Raw genomic sequence first — 18,365 nt, 5'->3', positions numbered from 1 at the left:
CCCCCACCCCAGTCTGACCCATCACCCTCACCTTGACCTCTTTCCACCTATCACATTTCCAACGCCCCTCCCCCAAGTCCCTCCTCCCTACCTTTTATCTTAGCCTGCTGGACAAACTTTCCTCATTCCTGAAGAAGGGCTTATGCCTGAAACGTCGATTCTCCTGTTCCCTGGATGCTGCCTGACCTGCTGCGCTTTTCCAGCAACACATTTTCAGCTGCTTGGGACTATACACCTGCATTACAGGTGATCATTCTGTGCAGAGTTTTGTGTCTGACTGCAGGTTGGGGTTGTGTGTGTAGGTGCTGGAAGCTGCCTGTTCAGCCTGTGTGGATGCACTGTCTGTGGGTACCCTGATAAGTCCCTGATTTCAGTAATACGCAGGTTGTGTGATACGCTACAGTCTGCAAATACCCGAGTAGAACAGCAAGTACACATTACCGTTCTGCCTCTTGTTAATCGTTGAACCTTTATATAAAGCATCGCAGCCCAAAAGGAGGCCATTCGGCCTGTACTGGCTCTTCACAAGAACTTCACAATTTGTTCCAGCAGCCTACTGTTCCAATATTACCCTGTAAAAGTTACCTCTTCATATATATAGGATTGTAGAATCCCTACAGTGTGGAAACAGGCCCTTCGGCCCAATACGTCCACACTGATCCTCCGAAGAGTAACCCACCCAGTGCCATTCCCCTATCCTATTACCATACATTTCCCCTGACTAATGCACCCAACCGACACATCCCTGAATGCTATGGGCAATTTAGCATGGCCAATTCACCCTGACCTGCACGCCTTTGTACTGTGGGAGGAAACCAGAGCACTCAGAGGAAAACTATGCAGACACAGGGAGAATGTGCAAACTCCACACAGTCAGTCACCCGAGGCTGGAATCGAACCAGGTCCCTGTGAGGCAGCAGTGCTAACCACTGAGGCACCGTGCCGCCCTTAATATGTATCTAATTCTGTAAGATACCATTGCTGCTTCCACTGTCCCCTGATGTGTGTTGATGTGATAACAGAAACCTCGCCAACTGTCTCATTTTCCTGTCAAGTAGCGTAAAGCTGTGTTCTAACCTTCCTGCTGGTGGAAATACTGCCTTCCCATTCACTAAATCCTTCACCCCCTGGTTAAACATTCCCCCTCCCGTAACCATCTCAGCAGAGGACATCCCCAGCTTTCCAAGAATCCACCCCCTCACCTTTGCTGTTTTGAAGGGGGAGTCTGCTCTGTGTTCCCTGGAAGGATTTGACCCTGTTTCACAAGGTGTTGCCCCAGGCTGACACACACCAGCCCAGCTGAGGCCTGACTACTGACCTTGCTTGCTCTAAGCCTGGGACTCCAAATGCTTTCTTCTTGTTTAAACAGCTTCAACAATGTGCTGTGACAACAACACCCCCCCCCCCACAACGTTGTCCCTCACCCCCTGTCTTTCCAACTCTGCTCCCTCCTCCCCAGGGTGAGTTGGGTTTGCTCTCTCTGCAGTGTGGCACTCTAAAACGGTGACACGTCAAGGGGAATGAGTGAGGGTGGGGCAGTGGGTGGTGTAGTAGTGTATACAATGTGGCTGCTGACTGCTTGGAGTATGAAGTTAAAAATCACACAACACCAGGTTATAGTCTGACCGGTCTAACGAAGGAGCAGCGCTCCGAAAGCTAGTGCTTCCAATTAAGCCTGTTGGTCTATAACCTGGTGTTGTGTGATTTTTAACTTTGTATACCCCCCCAGTCCAACACCGGCATCTCTAAATTATGCTTGAGTTTGCGTTGTGATCCTGGGTGGGTGGTGTAAAACAGCAAAGCCCCCACCCAGAACTGTCTCACTGCACCACTCCACCTCTCTCTTCCCTAAGACCTGCCTTAGAATCCGTGTCTTTAACCAGGCTTCTGGATACCTGCCCTGACAGTGACTCGATAACAAATTCTTTCCGGGGATGTGAGCTGGGCCGGCTGTTATTACCCAGAGGGAGTTTGGGATTCACAGGGATAGGAGCACAGGCTGCAATCTGTACTGAAAACAACAAATGCTGGAGATCACAGCGGGTCAGACAGCGTCCATGGAGAGAGAGCAATTCATTACGTGTAATTCTGGTTGCACTTCTCTCAGGAGAAAGTGAGGACTGCAGATGCTGGAGATCAGAGCTGAAAATGTGTTGCTGGAAAAGCGCAGCAGGTCAGGCAGCATCCAGGGAACAGGAGAATCGACGTTTCAGGCATGAGCCCTTCTTCATGATTCTCCGCCTCATTCCTGAAGAAGGGGCTCATGCCCGAAACGTCGATTCTCCCTCATTCCCGAAGAAGGGCTCATGCCCGAAACGTTGATTCTCCTGCTCCTTGGATGCTGCCTGACCTGCTGCGCTTTTCCAGCAACACATTTTCTGCACTTCTATCAGAAGGATTGTGTGAAACTTGAAAGGGTGCAGAAAAGATTTACAAGAATGTTGCCAGGGTTGGAGGGTTTGAGCTATAGGGAGAGGGTGAAATCGCTGGGGCTGTTTTCCTTAGATCGTCGGAGGCTGAGGGGTGACCCCAGAACATCAGCAAATCCAGTGACTAAACCACTGCCATTACCAATACACCACAGCCAGCCCTGACAGCACAAAGGGGACCTGTTAGCGTGTTAAAGTGTCTGTATAAATGCATGTAGTTGCATCAACAGAGGGTGGACCTTCTGCAGAAGGGAGAAACAATTCCTTTTTCAAATTATTTGTTAAGATGCTTGTTAAAATGTAGGTCAGCAGTTTCCTTTCTGATTGAAGATCTGCCTCCAAGCAGCGGGAGGGGAATCTACCAATTGTGCATTTGGTTATTAGCAAGTATATACTTCAATAGCCAGATCCAGTGAAAATCACAACCTTTGAAAAGGAGTTGCTTGTCGCAGTCTCTTGTTGGTGAACAGTGGTGAAATGACTCATCTTGGGAGAGAAGTGACTAGGTTCAGTGACTTTCATCGAAGCTGTATTGCTGTGGAGCATGTCAACCACAGAGTCAAGGGGCATGTGGTTTGTTTCATACTGTGTGTTGCTTTTGATGGATATTAACACTTGCTGGTGCCTGACGGGTGCTGACCCTCGCTGGTTCCTGACGGGTGCTGACCCTCGCTGGTTCCTGACGGGTGCTGACCCTCACTGGTGCCTGACGGGTGCTGACCCTCACTGGTGTCTGACGGGTGCTGACCCTCGCTGGTGCCTGACGGGTGCTGACCCTCACTGGTTCCTGATGGGTGCTGACCCTCGCTGATGCCTGACGGGTGCTGACCCTCGCTGGGTGCCTGACGGGTGCTGACCCTCGCTGGTGCCTGACGGGTGCTGACCCTCGCTGGTGCCTGACGGGTGCTGACCCTTGCTTGGGATTCTTTCTCTATCTAATGGGTAATGTATGTTGTCAGATGCACTGATGCATGTGGTATTTCTGGAGTATGTCTCAGTCTCTCAGCAGCCACAATGTCTTTTCCTCTGTTTGAGATTCTCAGATTTGCTTGTCATTGATCAGATTGGCAGAAGTTGCCTGTGCTTGCGTGGGTTTCCTTGGTGCTCCGGTTTCCTCCCACAGTCCGAAGATGTGCAAGTCGGGTGGAATAGCCATGGGAAATTGCCCATAATATCCAGGGATGTGCCGGCTAGGTGTGTTAGCCTTGTGAAATGTAGGGATACAGGGTGGGAGTGTGGGTCTGGGTGGGATGCTCGTTGGAGGGTCAGAGTGGGCTGGATTGGCTGAATGGCCTACTTCACACTTTAGGGATTCTATGAGTCTAAGCTAATTCCAAACTGTGAGAATAGTGTGATATACCATTGGGAATGCCTTTTGCGAGAGCACATGAAATACAGTTGTAACCCATTGTTGCCCGAAATCTTCCTGTTCGTGGACTAGAGGCAGAATAAATGGCAATAATATTATTGAGGTTTATAAAATCATGAGAGGCATAGATAAGGTGAATAGTAAAGGTTTTCTTTCTAAGGTTGGGGAATTCAAAACTAGCGAGCATATTTTTAAGGTGAGGGGGGAACGATTTGATCGGGACCTGAGGGGCAACTTTTTCACACAGTGGGTGCATTGCGTGTGGAATGAGCCACCAGATGATCTGGTAAATGCAGGTAGAGTTACAACATTTAAACAGTATTTGGACAGGTACACAAATAGGAAAGGATTAGGAGGACATGGGCCTAACATAGGCAGATAGAACTAGATTAGCTTTTATAAAACTTGGTTGGCATGGGTGAGATGGACTGAAGGGTCTGTCTCTGTGTTGTCTGAATCTCTTCTGGAGTCAGATAAAGGTGAAATGGAGGGGATCTAGCAGAAGTTGGTTCGGTACAGAGAAACTGCTGTTTTTGTCATTTAAATTTAATGACGCAATTCTGAAGTTAATGGCCACGTAATCTCAGGAACATCTTTTAAATCACTTTACAGTTAGATTGCTTTTTGTCTTTTGAATCTCAGAGTATGTTAACAATCAATGAAAGTTCTGAATGTACTTTACACTTCCTCTTTCTCTCTGAAACGATCCCACAGTCACATTTCACAGACGTAACGCACACTGTTATAAAGAGCACAAGCTCCCTACCTTGCAGAAAAACGTTACCCACTGGTTACCGTCTGTACTCTCTTCTCAAACAAGCTTCCCACCCCACACACCAATACCAGCCACCAGAAGATGTGCAGGTTAGGGTGAATTGTCTGTGCTAAATCAGCCATAGTGTTCAGGGATGTGTCGGTTGGTTGCCTTAGTCAGGGGGAATATAGGGTAGGGAGAATGAGTCTGGGTGGGTTACTCTTCAGAGGGTTAGTGTGGACTTGTTGGGCTGAAAGGCCTGTTTCCACACTCTAGGGATTCTATGATATATGATTCTATAATGGCCTCCTTCAGCTCCTATATCATAGAATCCCTAGAGTGTGGAAACAGGCCTTTCAGCCCATTGAGTCTGCTCTGCTATTCAGTGAGATTGATGAGATTCTGCTGTTGTGTGTTATGGAGATCCATTCCTGACGGCACACTCTCCATTCACACAGTGTCAGCCGGAGCTCTCCAATGATGTGTTAACTTCCGTGTCAAAGTGTGTCTGTCTATTGAACGTGACGTCCTGATGACCAATGCTCCTCCTCCTCCTCATTGTTGATTTTGTTGCATGGAGCTTTGAGAGCCAGGAGCGACCGTGACTTCCAAAATTGGATCAATCGATCATAGCTGTCGTTGTGCATGGATCCATTGAGTGGGCATCTTGCTGTTGACGGCCCAGAGAGGGTTAAACATGCATTTGACCTCAGACTGTGACTATTGAGAACGGTTAAGCGCCGTGACTTAATACATTTTTCGAGTAAAACAGTACACCCTGTGACTGTGAGGTGTACCACTGTGTTTATGTAAACCAGGAAGAGACCTGAAGATATTTCACAGAGGCATTTGCCTGGAGGTGTTTGCGCGTTGTCATGGGATTGTTGTATTGTCTACGCCATGCTTGAGTGAATCTGCCAGGGTCCCTCCCACTCATTGCAGCTAATCCATCCAACATCACCAATGTTTGCTACTAGAATGAGAAATGGTCTTAGATAAAGGGAATTGGTTTGCAAGTTCCCCTCCAAGTCACATGCCACTGTGACTTGGATCTACATCGCTGTTGCATCATTCCTACCAGCTCCATGAGTGTCTCCACGTGGACGGTAGCAGTTCAAGAATGGTGTCTTGCCAGCGTCTTTTCCGGGGCAATTATGGACGGATAACGAATACTAGTCCAGCCAATGGCACCCCACATTCCCATTAACAATGTTGCTTTTAATGCTGATTCCCTTTTGCTATTGAGTAATTCCCTGTGCTGCAAAAGCAGTTTAATTGGTTTCATGGGAGACAGGCCAAAAACATGAAACAACTGAAAACACGGAGGTTGTTGAGTCAGTTCCAGATTAGCATTGAAATGCAAAACAAAGAGGAAATATTTTGTAAGTCCGTCTTCACACTCATATGACCTTTCATTTTTTGGAAGTGGTATGGAACCTCTGACAAGTAGCCAGGCTTGAAATGTGTTGGCATTTGAGGAATGGGTGTCAGTGTTGAAACACTGAGAGGAATTCTCACCAGGGAAGTGGCAGGAAGCTGTGGATTGTTTGTATGTGGAACAGTTTTTTGATTGTAGATTGCAGGGAAAGGCAAGAGAGAGCCCTCAAAAACAAAGATGGTGACAGTGTATATCTTCATGATGCTGTGCATGATCAGTAGGCCTGGTCCTTCTCTCAAAAAAAAACAATCTGTTATGGTGCAACCCAGAGGCGAGTCTGACAATATGTTAAGCCAAATCGACGTTTCGGGCAAAAGCCCTTCATCAGGAATAAAGGCAGAGAGCCTGAAGCGTGGAGAGATAAGCTAGGGGAGGGTGGGGGTGGGGAGAGAGTAGCATAGAGTACAATAGGTCAGTGGGGGAGGAGATGAAGGTGATAGGTCAGAGAGGAGGGTGGAGTGGATAGGTGGAAAAGGAGCTAGGCTCTTCCAGCTGTGCTCTTCCAGCACCACTAATCCAGAATAAGAGAAGGACTGGACTGGCAGCTCAATGTTCAACAGTTTAAATGTTTCAGGTTGGATAGACAGGGATGGAATGGGGGGGGAGGGAGTTAAGGTGAGAATCAAGAGTAGACTTCTTGCAGGGTTCATCCAGCAAGACAATATTGGTAGAAGTTAGGAATAAGAAAGGTGCTATCACGATTATGGAATTATATTCTTGGCTTCCCATTAGGCAGCAGGAGATAGAGGAACAGAAATATAGACAGGACATAGAAAATGTAAAAACAACAGTGTTGTTGTAGTGGCTTATTTTAATTCCTCCAATATTCACTGAGACTCCCTTAATACCAGGGATGTAGATGGGGTAGAATTTGTTAGACGCATCCAGGAAAAATTCCTGAAACAACATATGGATAGTCCAACAGGGAAGGAGCCATATTAGCCATATTGGGCTAGGTGATCAAAGTTTCAGAGGGATAGCATTTTGGGAATAATGGTCATAATTCCATTAGGTCTCGGATAGTTATGGAAAAAGAGAAGATTGCTTCTTGGGTGAAAGTGCTAATATGGGGGCGGGTTAATTATGACATTATGAGGCAGTAACTGGAAAAATTGGATTGGGGCCAGCTGTTTGAAGATAAATCCACATCTGACATGTCAGAATCCTTTAAAAGCCAGTTGACCAGAGTTCAGGACTTACATGTTCCTCTGAGGATGAAAGATAAAGATGGCAAGATTTGAGAATCTTGGGTGCTGAGAGATCTAAGTTTAGTTAAAAAGAAAATGGAAGCATATGTAAGGTTTAGGAAACTGAAATCAAACCAGGTACTTGAGTATAAAGGAAGCAGAAAAGAATGTAAAAAACGAAATTAGGGGGGTAGAAGGAACCATGAAATATCTTTGGCAAATTGGATTAAGGAGAATCCCAAGGCATTTCATATGTATGTTAGGAGTAAAAGGGTAATTAGGGAAGGACAAAGGAGGGAATTTATGTGTGGAGCCAGAGGAGGTGGATGAGGTTCTCAATGAGTCCTTTGCATCGGTGTTCACCAAGGAGAAGGACATGGGTGATGATGAATTTAGATAAGGGCTTGTTGACATTAAGGAGTAAGTGTTGAGTGTGTTGAAAAATATTAAGATAGATAAATCCCCAGGGCCTGATTGGATCTATCCCAAAATAATGAAGGAGGCAAGGGAGGAGATTTGTGGGGCCTTGACAGAGATCTTTGTGTCCTCTTTAACCACAGGTGAGTTCCCAAAAGACTGGGGCGTAGCCAATATTGTTCCTTTGTTCTTGAAGAGCAATAAAGATAATCCACTCTATGCTACTCTCTCCCCACTCCCACCCTCCTCTAGCTTATCTCTCTACGTTCAGGCTCTCTGCCTTTATTCCTGATGAAGGGCTTTTGCCCGAAACGTCGATTTTGCTGAAGCTCCTCGATGCTGCCTGAACTGCTGTGCTCTTCCAGCACCACTGATCCAGAATCTGGTTTCCAGCATCTGCAGTCATTGTTTTTACCAATATGTTAAGCCATTTTATTTAATATGTAATACTCATTATGTTGTGTTCCTTTAAGACTAAATTGCTAATTTTCTTGGAATCTGCCAAATACGAGGAAATGCAATAAAAGGAGAGATGCAAACACTTATCACCTTGAAAGCTCTGGCAAGAATGCCTGAGACAAAAGGCAACTAAGGAATGGGGAATGGTTATATGTTGATTCAGGCATTTTTGAGTGTGAATATGACTCGGGATGTATTATATGGGAAGAAATAGTCAGTGTGTTGGGAGTTCTGTGATGTGTCCCAACGAATATAACTCTGACTAACCTGGTCTCTGCCTGACTAACCTTTAACCTCTGAGTTAAGAAATCACACCACACCAGGTTATAGTGGTTATGGTTGTGTGATTTTTAACTTTGCACACTCCAGTCCAACACCAGCATCTCCAAATCATGATTAACCTCTGAGGTTCAGCAAGTTTGGGTGAGTTTTAATCAGCAGAAAAGAAACTACAGGTTGATTTGCAGGTGAAATGAGATGGGGAAAGCCAACACAATGCTTTAAATAATTTACAGTGAGTAAACATAAGGTTAAAAGATTTAGAATAGAGCTTTTTTGAACACAGAAATGGAATGCAGTGTTGGAGTGTGTGATTGACATGATCCCTGGCTCAATGTTTAAAGGTAGTTTCTAGATGAATGGCTGAAGAAAATGGGACTGAAGGGACAGAGCTAGCGTGTGGGGTTAGGGTTATTGTACGTGTAGAAACCAGAAACCAACACGCACTGGTTGGGCTGAATGGTCTGTTCCCATATTACAGTTTTTTTGAAGTTCAAGTAAACCCACTTGCCTTGCCTCATCCAAGAGTCAACCCAGAGGCATTAGGTCCAGGAGCTGGCCATTCGCTCCTGCAAGTCATTCTTGAAATTCATGGCGGGTCAGAATGTGGCCTCAACTCCTTTTTCCCACCTCCCCATTCACCATTTCACTCCCTTGTCAGTCAAGAATCTGCCTGACTCAGCCAAAGATGTGCAAGTTAGCCGGATTGGCCTTGCTGAATTGCCCATAATGTCTAGGAATGTGTAGGCTAGGCGGGTTAGCTATGGGAAATGCAGGATTACAGGAATAGGGTAAGAGGGTGGTTTTTGATCAGAGTGCTCTTCAGGGGGTTGGTTTGGACTCGATGGGCCGAAAGGCCTGCTTCTACATTGTAAGAATTGTATGATTCAATGACCGAGCCTCCACTGTGGTCTCGGAAAGCGAGTTTCACAGACTAATGACCGTCTGAGAGAAATTCTCTGGAATGTGATGTCTGTGCCTGTGTTTAATATAGTGAATCTCAGACAATGTTGATAACAGCATGTTAGACCATAAGACATAGGAGCAGAAATTAGGCCATTCAGTCCATCAAGTTTGCTCTGCCATTCAATCATGGCTAATAAGGTTATCAACCCCATTCTCCCGCTTTCTCCCCATAACCCTTGATCCCCTTGATACTCAAGAACCTATCTATCTCCGTCTTAAATATACTCAATGATCTGGTCTCCACAGCCTTCTGTGGCAATGAATTCCATAGATTCCCCACTCTCTGGCTGAAGAAGTTTCTCCTTATCTCCATTCTAAAGGGTCTCCCCTTTACTCTAAGACTGTGCCCTCGGGTCCTAGAATCTCCTACCAATGGAAACATCTTCCCAACATCTACTGTGTCCAGGCCATTCAGTATTCTGTATGTTTCAAATAGATTCCCCCCTCAATCTTCTAAACTCAATTGAGTAGAAACCCAGAATCCTCAAATATTCCTCACATGTTAAGGTATTCTTTCCTGGGATCATTCTGGTGAACCTCCTCTGAACATGCTCCGGGGCCAATTCATCCTTCCTGAGATATGGGGTCCAAAACTGCGCACAATACTCCAAATGTGGCCTGACCAGATCCTTATAGAGCCTCGGAGGTACAGCTCTGCTTTTATATTCAAGTCCTCTTGAAAGAAATGCCATCGATACATTTGCCTTCCAAGCTACTGAGTCAACCTGCAAGTTTACCTTGAGAGAATCCTGGACTAGAACTCCCAAGTCTCTTTGCGCTTCAGATTTCTGAATTTTCTCGCCATTTAGAAAATAGTCCATGCCTCTATTCTTCCTACCTCACACTTTCCCACATTGTCCTCCATCTGCCACTTCTTAACCTGCCCAAATCCTTCTGCAGCCTCCCCGCCTCCTCAATACTACCTGCCCCTCCACCTATCTTTGTATTGTCTGCAAACTGAGCCAGAATGCCCTCAAATGTCCTACAAATCTGACCCAGTAACCCTCCCCGACAGTCCATGGAGATTTCCACATTCCTCCGACTTTCACCTCTAGTTTCCAGGTCCACCCTAGCTCCACACTTGGGTTTTGAGAAGATTTGTAGCTCAGGTTGAGGTTCAGGTTGTAAGTTTGCTTACTGAGCTGGAAGGTTTGTTTTCAGACATTTCATCACCATGTGAGGTAACATAATCAGTGAGCCTCTGGTGGTCCATCCTGCTTTCTATTTATGTGTCTTGGTCTGTTAAGGTGGGGGATATCATTTCTGGTTCCTTATCTCAGAGGTTAGTAAATGAGGTCCAAATTGATGTGTTTACTGATGGAGTTCTGGTTTGACTGCCAGGTTTCTAGAAATTCCTCTGCGTGTCTTTGTTTAGCCTGTCCTAGAAAGGATATGTTGTCCCAGTTGAAGTGGTGTTCTTCTTCATCTGTGTGTAAGGATACTAGTGATATTGGATCATGTCTTTTGGTGGCTGGTTGGTGTTTGTGTATCCTGGTGGCTAGTTTCCTCCCTGTCTGAACCATAAATGATATCACCCATCCACCCACAAATAGAAAGTGGGCTACACCACTCATGCCTCATCCGGAGGCTCATTGATGATGTTACCTGGTATGGGGATGAAACGTCTGAAAACAAACCTTCCAGCTCAGCAAGCTAACTTACAACCTCCACACTCTGTGGCTGTCCAGGCACTAAAGAAGGAAATTTCCTCTCAAACCTCTCTGTCCATTTCTTATTTCAACACTGCCTCCCCCACCCCCTCCCCCTCCCCCAAACAAAAAAACAAAACCTACTTCTTGGACCAGGATTTTTGCCCCTGTGTTGTGGAATATCGCCGCTGAAATGCTGGTTGCTATTTATCGACATCATCTTTGTTCAACCCATTAGGGATTGGTCTTGTATCGAGGGAGAATTGGACCTGACCGTTTCAGGTCCTCCTCCTGTCCTCAGTCTGATGGTGAAACAATCGGCATTTGGTGTCATTGAAAAATTTGGAAGGTTGCTTGGGATTAAAGTCACCTCTTTTTGTCTCCTTTGTTGATTTGGTGTCAAATTTTGGTTTGGTAAAACTTCTATAAAAATGCCTTGGAACGTTTTGCTAAGTCAAAGGTGCTATATAAAGGCATATTTCTGTTATGGCAGTTAGAGGGAACAGTTAACAGGACTGGCGCTCCATAGTGCTGTTGTATTCTGTGTATTAAATAGAACGTCCTTTTTTCCTCTTTTTCAGTTGTCAAGTTGCTTTAATAGAATTTAAACCACGAACATTGTGGGGCAGCATGGTGGCACAGTGGTTAGCACCAGGGTCCCAGGTTCGATTCTAGCCTTGGGTGACTGTCTGTGTGGAGTTTGCACGTTCTCCCCGTGTCTGCCCGGGTTTCCTCCTGGTGCTTCGGTTTTCTTGTTGTCAAGTTGCTTTAATAGAATTTAAACCACGAACATTGTGGGGCAGCATGGTGGCACAGTGGTTAGCACCAGGGTCCCAGGTTCGATTCTAGCCTTGGGTGACTGTCTGTGTGGAGTTTGCACGTTCTCCCCGTGTCTGCGTGGGTTTCCACCGGGTGCTCCGGTTTCCTCCCACAGTCCAAAGATGTGCAGGTTAGGTGGATTGGCCATGCTAAACTGTCCATAGGGATAGGTGCATTAGTCAGAGGGAAGTGGGTCTGGGTGGGTTACTCTTCGAAGGGTCGGTGTGGACTGGTTGGGCCGAAGGGCCTGTTTCCACACTGTAGGGAATCTAATCTAAAAACAGTTAAAGCACAGAGGGAGACCTTTTGAGCTATCCCTCAGCAGGATCGACTCCATCACGCTGCTCCATTGCTTTGTAAATCCTTTTGATTCCTTGTTGATCCCTTTTCAAAATCACTTCCTCAGGAGGCAAAGGAAATTGGGCATGTCAGTAAAGACTCTTACCAATTTTTATAGATGCACCATAGAAAGCATCCTATTTGGTTGCACCGCAGCTTGGTTTGTCAACTGCTGTGTGCAGGAACATACAAAACTGCAGAGGGTTGTGAACACAGCCCAGTCCATCACACAAACCAATCTTGCATCCATTAGCTCCATCTACACCTCCCACTGCCTTGGGAAGACAGCCAACATCATCAAAGACCCCTCCCACCCTGGTTATAATCTCTCCCACCCTCTTCCATCAGGCAGAAGATACGAAAGCTTAAACACGCGTACTAACAGATTTAAGAACAGCTTATTCCCCGCTGTTTAGATTAGACTTCTGAATGGACCCATCACATTTTAAAATCTAATGTTGATCTCTCTCCCTCTCTCTCTGTGCACCTTCTCTACAGCTGTAACATTGTATTCCTCGCTCTGTTCCATTATCCTGATGCACGCTGTATGGTATAACCTGCCTCAAAACAAAACCTTTCACTGTACTGAGGTGCATGTGACAATAATAAATCAGATCAAATCAATGGATCTGCCTCTGCTGTATTCTCAAGCAGTGCATTCCTGATCAAGCTATTTGAGTTTGAACTATACAACACAAGAAAGCTTTGTGCCTCTTGTTGTTCCTTTTGCTGGTTAGTTTGAATCGGTCTCTGTGATTGATGTTTCTCCCAACAAGGGAACAGATTCTGCTAGCTGACTCTGACCAGATCCCCCTCCTGTCAAAAGCTCCCCTCCAAACCCTCTTTAAGGCGATCAGCACCAATTATTCCGGTCTCCATCCAGAGCAGAAATTCCTCGCCCCTGCTGCCAGCCTGGCCTTCGGATCATTCCGAAGGCGTGGTGCTCTGAATGGAACAGCAAACACCAACTCGAGACTGAACCAGTGTTTTATAAAATTGCCCCCATAAGACCGTTGCAGGGTCTGTCCTTTGATTTACAAAACCCAGGAGCCCGGTTATCACGGCTTCCCCAATCCGTCCTCCTGGTTTCAGTGATTTGTGCACGTGTAACCCCCAAGGTGTCTCTGTCACTGCCCCCCCCCCCTTAAAAACTTTAACCTGTCGTTTTTTTATTGTCCCTCCTCGCTTCACACCTCTCTGTGTTAAATTACGTCTGTCACGTGTTTGCCCCTTCTGCCGTACTGTCCCTGTTCTCTTGAAGCCAAAGGCCAGACTCTCAGAATAAAGAGGGGGGGTCGCGCGTTTAAGACGGAGATGAGGAGGAATTTCTTCCACTCCCCCAGGTGAGTGAATCTGTGGTGTTCTTCGCCCCATAAGACTGTCAGGGGTGGGTCATTCAGTATGTTCAAGGCTGAGATGTTCACCTGTAACGGAGCTGTGGGTTATTGGGAGAGGGCAGGAATGTAGAGTTGACAATTATCTTTATAACCAACCTGTTCGGAGATGTTAGCAAACACCTCTGGAGTAGGTGGGGCTTGAACCCAGCCTTGGTCCAGGGATAGAGATGTCCAGCACGGAAACAGACCCTTCGGTCCAACCTGTCCATGCCGACCAGATACTCTAAATTAATCTGTCTTATTTGGCCCATGTCCTCTCTAAACCCTTCCTATTCATATACCCATCCAGATGTCTTTTAAATGGTGGAATTATACCAGCCTCCACCACTTCCTCTGGCAGCTCATTCCATACACACGCCACCCTCTGGATGTAATGAGTAGGGACGCTGCACTGTCTCACAAGAGGACCAGGTCAATTATGATCTCATCAAATGGTGGGGCAGACCCAGTGGGCTGAATGGCCTACTGCTGCTTCTAGGTTTTATGGTTTAAGAATGTCTTCCTCACAGAAGTTTTGCAAATTCATCGGTGGTAATACTGGACCAACCAGTATCTCCACTCTAGGCTTTCAGTGTGAGAAAAGCCCACTGTTCATTGCAGCTGTGTCTCTGTTCCCTCAGACAGTTTTATATCCAGGATGCTCATGGGGTTTATTAAAGTGCCTCCATCTTTACTACAGAATGGACCTGCTTCGGTCCCTAGTGACACACGAACCTCGACCTCTTGTCTAATTTGGTTGCTGGTGTAAGAAATGGATTCAAATCATATTTTATCAAGTTTCACTTTCACTATGGCAAGGCTGTTGCGTTGATTTTTAAAAAAAACTCGATTCTCTGCTTTCAGTATTTGAATTATCTCCATTGTGTCATTCTTTCCCATCCCGGAAATGCTCGTTCAGAATGGTTTCGTAGAAACATTGCGTTTATCTGAATATCGAAAATACGGGTTTGTGAGAATTTGCATAGCAGACTTTAAATCTTACACCATCTGGGGTTGGTTGCTCTGACGAGTGAATGGGGAGATGAGAAGGCTTTAAATAACTACTTTATCTGGTGTTAACAGTGCTGTCACTTATCAGTGACGAAACTATGAGGTGCACTACTCGAGGGTTAGCAAGTGTTTTAATTCACTCGTGAGAGATGGGCATCGCGGGCTGGGCCAGCAATTATTGCCCGTCTCTAGTTGCCCCTTGAGAAGGTGGGGGTGAATTGCTGTCTTGTACTGCTACAGTTCATGTGATGTAGGTTGATCCACAATGCCCTTTGGGAAGGAATTCCAGAATTTTGGCTTAGTAACGGTGCAAGAACGGCGATATATTTCCAAGTCAGGATGGTGAGTGGCTTGGAGGGAAACTTGAAGGTAGTGGTTCTCCCATATATCAGCTGCCCTTGACTTTCCAGATGGAAGTGGTCATGGGTTTGGAAAGCTCTGTCTGAGGATCTTTGGGGAACTTCTGCGATGCATCCTGTAGATAGTACACACTGTTGCTACTGAGCGCCGGTGGTGGAGGGAATGATATTTGTGGATGTGGTGCCAATCAAGTGGGTTGCTTTGTCCTGGATGGTGTCGAGTTTCTTGAGTGTTGTTGGAGCTGCCCCCATCTTGGCAAGTGGAGAGTATTCTATCACACTCCTGACTTGTACCTTGTAGATGAGGCTTTGGAGAGTTAGGAGATGAGTTAGTTGCTGCTGTATTCCTAGCCTCTGACCTGTTGTAGCCAGTGTATTGATATGGTCAGTCCAGTGGAGTTTCTGATAAATGGTAACCCTAGATGTTGATAGTGGGTGGTTCAATGATGGTAAGGCATTGAATGTCAAGGAGTGATGGATAAATTATCTTTCACCGGAGAAGGTCATTGCCTGGAATTTGTGTGGCACTAATGTTACTTGCCACTTGTCAGCCCAAGCCTGGATAGTGTCCAGATCATGCTGCGTTTGAGCACAGACTGCTTCAGTATTTGAAGAATCACAAACATTGTGCAATCAATCAAATTTCCAGGAATCTCCTTCAGGCTCCCAGGAATTGAAGACTAGCCTGTGCAGTAATGTGAACCAGTATTCCATGTGGAGAAGCTTTCCTAGCAGCAGCTTTCTGGGATTTAAAGAAAGAAAACTGTTTCTAATTGGCAATCACTGTGGCTTCCGATGTTAAGTTGAAAGGAATGTGACATTCCTGGGTATCTAGTGCATCCATGCTGAACAGGGAACCGGGAAAAATCTAGAAGGCGCTAAAACAAGATTGTATCCCTTTTATTGTCTTGTAATAGTATTTGTAGTTGGAATGCAACGCATTCTTGTCTATAATAAAAGCAAGCTACTTGTAGATGTTGGAAATCTGAAATAAAAGCAGTAAGTGCTGCAGAGACTCAGCAGGTCTGGCAGCATCGGTGCAGAGAGAGAGACAGAAACAGCATTAATGTTCCAGTCCAATCTGACTCCTCTTTGGGTATCAGTATAGCTTGGAGAAAGTGAGGACTGCAGATGCTGGAGATCAGAGCTGAAAATGTGTTGCTGGAAAAGCGCAGCAGGTCCTGAAGAAGGGCTCATGCCCGAAACGTCGATTCTATCAGTACAGCTTGGCCTGGTCATAGATAACCTCCAGGATATTGATAGTGAGCGAATTAATGATAGTGCCATTGAATGTCAAGGGCTGATGATTGGGTTTTCTCTTATTTGAGATGGTCATTGCCTGGCAGTTATGTGGCATGAATGTTCCTCGATGTTTATCAACCCAAACCTGGATACCCGGTTTTTTGCTGCATTTGCTCATGGACTACTTCAGTATCCGAGGAGTTGCGAATGGTGCTGAGTAGTGTGCATTTGTCCAGTGAACATTTCCACTTCAGACCCTCATTGACGAAAGTGTTTGGTCCTCAGACACCACTCTGAGGAGCTCTTGATTGATCCTCTGATGGGTCACTACCCTCTTCCTCTGTGACAGAGAGTCCCTCTGAATTCCCATTAATGATGATTTTACCAATGCCCCTTGATGCCACACACATGATCAAGGGCAGTCACTCTCCCCTCACACCTGGTGCCCAGCTCTGTTGTGTGGGCCGGGGCTGTTGTGAGGTTAGGAGCTGAGTGCCCCTGGCGGAATCCAAGCTGGGCATCACTGAGCAGGGTATTGCTGTGTAAGTGTGGCTTGCTAGGACAGACAGTTACATCTTCCTCCCAGTTTGTTGAATAGGGTGTGATTGGCTGGGTGGATTTGTGTTGCTTTTTGTCGACAGGACATTGCCGGGTAAATACCAGTGTTGTAACTGTACTGGAACACCTTGGCTGGGTCCCTGAGTAATTCTGATGCACAGGTCTTCAGTACTTTAGAACATAGAACAGTACACACAGTGCAGGCCCTTCGGCCCTTGATATTGTGCAGGCCTTTATTCTACTCTAAGATCAAACAAACTTACATACCCTACATTTTACTATCATCCTTGTGCCTATCCAAGAGTTGCTTAAATGTCCTAAATGTATCTGAATCTACTACACTTTGCATTATCCAGTGGCTCCAACTGCTTAATGTTGCCTGGAGTGAATCGAATTGGCTGAAGACTGGTGCCTGTGATGGTGGGGACCACTGGAGGAGGCCGAGATGGGTCATCCACCTGGGCCTTCTGGCTCAAGCTGATTGCAAATGCCTCAGCCTTGATTTAGCCTGAGCCCAGATCCTTGCCCACCGCATGAGTCCCTATCACTGGGTGATATTGAGGAGAAGTCCTGGGCTGCAGGTGGAACGCTGCCCACTGTCGATGATTAACTAACACAAGCAAAATTATGTGGTTGGACTGGAGAAACCATGGCTGTTCCTTGGCGTGGAACGGTGGCACAGTGGTTAGCACTGCTGCCTCACAGCGCCTGAGACCCGGGTTCGATTCCCGCCTCAGGCGACTGACTGTGTGGAGTTTGCACATTCTCCCCGTGTCTGCGTGGGTTTCCTCCGGGTGCTCCGGTTTCCTCCCACACTCCAAAGATGTGCAGGTCAGGTGAATTGGCCATGCTAAATTGCCCATAGTGTTAGGTAAGGGGTACATGTAGGGGTATGGGTGGGTTGTGCTTCGGCGGGGCGGTGTGGACTTGTTGGGCCGAAGGGCCTGTTTCCACACTGTAAGTAATCTAATCAATTGTCATAGATGTGCAGGTCAGGTGAATTGGCCATGCTAAATTGCCCATAGTGTCCAGGGATGTCTAGGTGCATTAGTCAGGGGTAAATGTAGACTAATAGGGTAGGGGAATGGGTCTGGGTGGGTTACTTTTCAGAGGGTGGGTGTGGACTTGCTGGGCCGAAGGGCCTGTTTCCACACTGTCGGGACTCTATGAAGGTGGAGCAGGGGATTTAATCGGGGTGCTGAAAATCCTGAGGAACTTGGGCAGAGGAGATCACAGGAAACTTTGTCAGATCGCTGGAGAACCAGGGGGGGGGGGGGGGATGATTACAGTGAATGAAAGTAAGATGATGCAGCGCATGGTGAGGATCTGAGGATCCGTGCTGCCTGTGTGTGTGCTGCAGGTGGAATCAGTTGTGGGAATTCGGTAGTTACCAAATGAGAGAAATTTTCAGGGCTGTGGTGAAAAGCTAGGGAGATGGACACAGATGAGGGGCCAGGCAGCGTCTTCCTATGTTGATTCTGTGACTGCAGAGCTTTCAACTTCCTGATCTGTTGGTTTGTTGGCTCTCTTGGCCCTTACTATTTCACTTGTCACGTTAACGTTTGCTACTTCCCCAGTTTGACATGAAAGTGGTCCTGTGTTGTAGCTTCTTTGAGAGAAAGTGAGGGCTGCAGATGCTGGAGATCAGAGCTGAAAATGTGTTGCTGGAAAAGCGCAGCAGGTCAGGCAGCATCCAAGGAACAGGAGAATCGAC

At 46.4% G+C, this 18,365-nt stretch overlaps 1 protein-coding gene across 3 annotated transcripts in view; it reads left to right on the top strand.

Annotated features, from left to right (window-relative positions):
• The first annotated feature begins 177 nt into the window (after window positions 1–177).
• malt3 (MALT paracaspase 3) overlaps window positions 178–18,365 on the top strand; it is a 131,043-nt gene continuing 112,855 nt past the window's right edge. The window contains exon 1 of one of the 3 annotated variants that reach the window (XM_043680578.1): window positions 178–246. Coding sequence is in view for 1 of the 3 variants with exons in the window: in XM_043680576.1 (XP_043536511.1) it covers window positions 14,832–14,834 (3 nt within the window). In the remaining 2 variants the exon portion in view is untranslated. Of the gene's footprint in view, window positions 247–14,675; window positions 14,700–14,801; window positions 14,835–18,365 lie in introns of those variants that run through there. The other 2 variants (XM_043680577.1, XM_043680576.1) reach the window with 2 other exon arrangements.

Source organism: Chiloscyllium plagiosum, chromosome 40 (genome assembly GCF_004010195.1).
Source record: "Chiloscyllium plagiosum isolate BGI_BamShark_2017 chromosome 40, ASM401019v2, whole genome shotgun sequence".
Classification (NCBI taxonomy): domain Eukaryota; kingdom Metazoa; phylum Chordata; class Chondrichthyes; order Orectolobiformes; family Hemiscylliidae; genus Chiloscyllium; species Chiloscyllium plagiosum.
This window is presented reverse-complemented; position numbering and strand designations above follow the sequence as displayed.